The sequence below is a fragment of the Triticum aestivum genome, chromosome 7B (genome assembly GCF_018294505.1).
Source record: "Triticum aestivum cultivar Chinese Spring chromosome 7B, IWGSC CS RefSeq v2.1, whole genome shotgun sequence".
Lineage (NCBI taxonomy): Eukaryota > Viridiplantae > Streptophyta > Magnoliopsida > Poales > Poaceae > Triticum > Triticum aestivum.
The window spans coordinates 571005744-571010220 of NC_057813.1; the positions used below are offsets into that span (position 1 = coordinate 571005744).

The following is a 4477-nucleotide window of genomic DNA, read 5'->3' on the forward strand; positions in this document are numbered from 1 at the left end:
GAATCGTTTAGAAATGCCATCATGTATTATATTGAAAAATAATAATTTTACGTATGTGAGCGACTTTAATTGTGCTGTGTTAAAAAAAAATTCAGAGGCACGGGCGTTCGGGAACTCGCCTCCGTGTTGCGCGATCAGTGCGCAACGGACGCGTGGCCCTGAGCTCGGGGTGAAGTGTCCACGCAAATCCGTATTTTTTGAAGAGATGCCGCCACCTTGTGCTGTTCGTGGCCGTGCTTGCTTGGTTCCCCCACCAGCTAAACCAAAGACATCAATGCCCAGACCAGACCTCCACTCCCCATCCCTACCCTACCCTACCATCGTAGCAGCAGCCAAGAAATCTGGGCGCAATCGTTTGGGGGGAACGGCGGAGCTCCTTGTCTCCAAATCCCTACACTCCTTGAGCTGTTCATCTGCAGATTCATCCTAAGTACTCCTCTCCAGGTTCATCGGAAGAATCAAGGTACGAAGAGCACTCTCCAATTTCACACATGTCATCCCCTCCTCGCGGTGCTAACTCTGCTCTAGTTTAGGAATTCTGCTCCAGTCTCCATTTGGCATCTCGTGCAAATTCATTCCCGTCATTTCTGTAGTCCTGCGCAAACCAAGCTAACCGAAGCCCCGGCTTCTGACCCTCGTTACAGCAGATGGAGCCGGTGAGCGTCGCCACGGGGGCCATGGGGTCCGTCCTCGGGAAGCTGGGCGCTCTGCTTGCCGACGACCACGAGGTTCCCAATGTTGACGACGTCGAGGCCCTCAAGGCGGAGCTCCAGGCGGTGCACGCCTCCCTCAAGGCAATATCCCAGGCGGAGGATCCCGGCGAGCAAGGCCGGCGCTGGATGAAGGAGGCGCGGGAGTTCTCTTACGACGTGGAGGACGCCATAGACGAGTTCATGCTCCCTCCCCGCGACGGATCTGGTCATACTGCCTCAGATGTCTTCTCTGAAAAGTTCAGCACCTGGTTGAGGGACGCGGCGGCTCGCCGTCGGACAGGCCAAGAGATCAGCGACAGCATCTCTAGGGCCGGCGGCGGCGGCATCGAGGCAGAGGATCCCCGGGACTGCTCTTTCTACAAGGAGATGCGTGAGCCCGTGGGCCTTGACGGACCCGCTGCTGAACTCGTCAAAATGCTGAACGGGGGAGGGAAGAAGCTGGAGGTGGTTTCCATCGTCGGGTGTGGCGGGCTGGGCAAGACCACTCTTGCTCGTCGTGTCTACGACACATTGGGTGAGCAGTTCGAGTACCGGGCTTTCGTCTCCGTCTCCCGGAGACCTCGTGTGGTGGCACTTTTGAGGGAGATTCGCAGCCAACTGGGCTGTGAGCATGACCAAACCTTCACTGAGGATGAGCAATCGCTCGCTGACAGCATCTCCAATTTCCTACAGGATAAAAGGTACAGTACGCCAGTTCAGATAATAGGAAATTTACAGTTTTAGAGGTTGTGTTCTTCCCCACAGCATTTCACCTTCCATGTGTTCATTAGGCATGAATTTCTTATATTTATCAGCTATAGCATGTGGCTATTTTTATCTTCGTAATATATGTTCCAGCGACACGAGATCCGTGCGAGAGAATATACATTTACTTACTAGCTAGAGATATAGGCGGAGAAAGGTGGGCCGGTCTAAGTTCTTTCAGTTTGTATCCAAGTGTAACTCATTCCACACTACCATGTTTTCCAATAGTACATTCATGCCAATGTTAATTTTGATGACTTTGTGACACACTTTTCACTGAAGTACTGAACTGCACACTAAATTTGCTCCTGTTTCAGCAAGTATTGTGTAAAAACTGCTTCCTTTTGGAGAATACGATATAAATTTTGAAGCTAGCATTAAGGAGACAAATTGGCCTATGCTGCTGAATCCGTGAAATGTTCTACAGACTACCAGATATTTTCCCTTGTTTTGGGGAATTTTACCTACATGATGACATTTTGCCTACAATTAATATTATTGCTTACATTTTCAGATAGTAGTAGAACTTATGATAGTGCTTAGGAGTGTGTTTCTTTATTTTTGTTGTCAGTGATTGTAGCATGGTATTGACATTGCAAAATCATGTGCCAGGTACTTGATAATAGTAGATGATGTATGGGATATTCAAACATGGGATATTATTAAGGGTGCCTTTCCAAAAAGCAATTTTGGCAGCAGAATAATCACAACAACGCGTATACATGAAGTAGCCAAATCTTGCAGTGCATCATGTGGGGGTCGAGTTTATATGTTAAGCCCTCTCAGTACCGTCGACTCGGAAAGGTTGTTTTTTAAGATGGTGTTTAATTCCAGTGAGCAATGCCCGTCCCACCTTAAAAGAGTTTCTGACAAGATCTTGCAAAAATGTGGTGGTCTGCCCCTGGCAATTATTGCTATATCCGGTTTACTGGTTGCCAACACGCATGAAGATCAATGGGAGCAAGTGTACAGTTCTATTAGGCATGGACTTGGAAGCAACCCTGCTGTTGAAAGAACCATGAGGATTTTGTTGCTAGGCTACTTTGATCTTACTCCTTGCCTAAAATCATGCCTGCTTTACCTCAGTGTATTCCCAGAAGGTTATGCTATCAAGAAGGAACGTTTGGTAATGAGATGGATTGCCGAGGGGTTCATTCCTGAAGAGCATGGGCACACCCTATATGAATCAGCAGAGAGGTGTTTTAACGAGCTCATCAGCCGGAACCTGATCCAACCAGGGGAGATAAATAAGTTCGGTGAGGTGGAAAGCTGTCGAGTCCATGGCATAATTCTTGATTTCCTCATGTCCATGTCAAACAAAGACAATTTTGTTACTTTAATTGGTGTACCTGGTGTAAATCCTGAGCCGCAAAACAAAGTCCGCCGACTGTCTCTACAGGGTGATAGTGAAATTCCAGCAGATCTTATTTTGTGTAATGCCCGGTCACTTTCTGTTTTTGGTCATTGTGTTAAAATGCCATCCCTCTTGAAGTTCAGACACTTGCGCATTTTAGATTTTGAAGGTTCTGGGGAAGTAGAAGATCAACATCTTGCAGAAATAGGTGATCTGGTCCATCTGAAGTACCTGAGGCTCAAGTCAAAAGTTGGAAAGCTTCCCCAACAAATAGCAGAGTTACAGTCCTTGGAGTTACTTGAGATATGCGAAAGTAATGCGACAACTGAAATTCCATCAGCCATCAATCAACTTACACAATTGGTACGTCTAGTTGTTAACGATGAAACTATATTACCGGATGAAATTGGTGGCCTCAAAGCATTGCAAGTGCTCAGAGGCATTAATGTCAACACCCAGTTGACCAACTTTGTTCGGCAAGTTTGTCTGCTATCAAACCTGAGGGAACTGAGCATAAGTTTTATCAACTATTATGCTGGTGATAACTGGAAGGAGAACCAGGAAGAGATGGTCAATTCAGTATGTCAGCTAGGCAGAGCAAACCTTCATGTTCTACACATTACTATCAACGAGGGAGCAGATGAGATCTTTGAGGAGTCATGGAGCCCTGCTCCACATAGTCTCCGGGAACTTGTCGTCGAGGTGGGCATTGTCTCCAGTGTTCCAAGATGGGTTGGCTCACTTGTCAACCTCCAGAAATTAGCGGTGCCTATGTGGGAAGTTGGGGAGGAGGATGTGGTGATCCTGGGAAGCCTACCTGATCTGCGTCATCTTAGCCTCACTGCATTGGCAGCTGGATCAAAAGAAGGGCGTCTCAGAGTCACCCAAAGCCATGGGTTCCCTTCCTTGGTAAGTTTCTGGATCGGCGGAGAAGAGTGTGCACTGGGGTTAGTTTTTGAAGCTGGTTCCATGCCAAAGCTACAAAATCTTGAGCTCGAGTTCGATGCAGAGGAAACTAGTTCTGTGACTGATGGCGGTTTTGATTTTGGCATCAAGCATCTCTCCTGCCTCACAAGCACAACGGTTCGCTCTACTTACGACGATCCCATTCGTCCCACGTTGGAGGTTGCCATGGAGAGATGCATTAACGAGCATCCCAACCGTCCCACGTTGATATGGATGAAATGAATATTTGTAAGACACTGATTCCCTCTTCCAAAGATTTGACACTCAAAAGTATGTACTGTACTGTATTTTTTTTCTTCTGTCTATCCTCTCACAATATCTCATTCCATATGTTATTTTTCTACCTCTTTCAGGGCAAAATTCAAGCAGACTGATAGATGCACCTGCTCACGGTTAGCATGAGCAACAAGATGGGTGAACATGGTTATAGGGTGCCACTGAAAAGCCAAGAGCAGAGCAATAACCGGACTGAAGTTCTTGTTACATTCAGTTACTGGTATTCTATCTATCCAAAGTTTATTGCAAGAAAAGTGTTTTCTTGAAATGTTTCTAGACATGGGCAATCAGCGTGGTGTACCTCATGGCTGATGGTTAACATTTTCTTTTTGTTCCTTCATTGTTTCGTTAAAGTGAACAAGTGACACTGTAAAACTTTCTTAAGTACGTAGTTACATCAACATCTTCTTTTGCGGGGAAAGTA

At 46.5% G+C, this 4477-nt stretch overlaps 1 protein-coding gene across 3 annotated transcripts; it reads left to right on the forward strand.

The window, feature by feature from the left end:
• The first annotated feature begins 214 nt into the window (after nucleotides 1-214).
• Nucleotides 215-4477, forward strand: LOC123160626 (disease resistance protein RGA5). Of its 3 annotated transcripts, none has more exons than XM_044578445.1 (4): nucleotides 215-463; nucleotides 648-1393; nucleotides 2070-4047; nucleotides 4131-4477. In XM_044578445.1, the coding sequence occupies exons 2-3, from the start codon at nucleotides 648-650 to the stop codon at nucleotides 3997-3999; spliced, it is 2676 nt and encodes an 891-aa protein (XP_044434380.1). In that variant the 5' UTR covers nucleotides 215-463; the 3' UTR covers nucleotides 4000-4047; nucleotides 4131-4477. The 3 variants fall into 3 exon arrangements, with proteins under 3 accessions (XP_044434380.1, XP_044434379.1, XP_044434378.1); XM_044578444.1 differs by having other exon boundaries at nucleotides 217-463; nucleotides 645-1393; nucleotides 2070-4005; XM_044578443.1 differs by having other exon boundaries at nucleotides 218-463; nucleotides 2070-4005.

Coding starts and splice junctions, on each gene's coding strand:
- LOC123160626 (XM_044578445.1), top strand. CDS start 648: ATGGAGCCGGTGAGCGTCGCCACGGGGGCCATGGGGTCCGTCCTCGGG. Junction 1,394..2,069: donor AATTTCCTACAGGATAAAAG/GTACAGTACGCC, acceptor ATCATGTGCCAG/GTACTTGATAATAGTAGATG.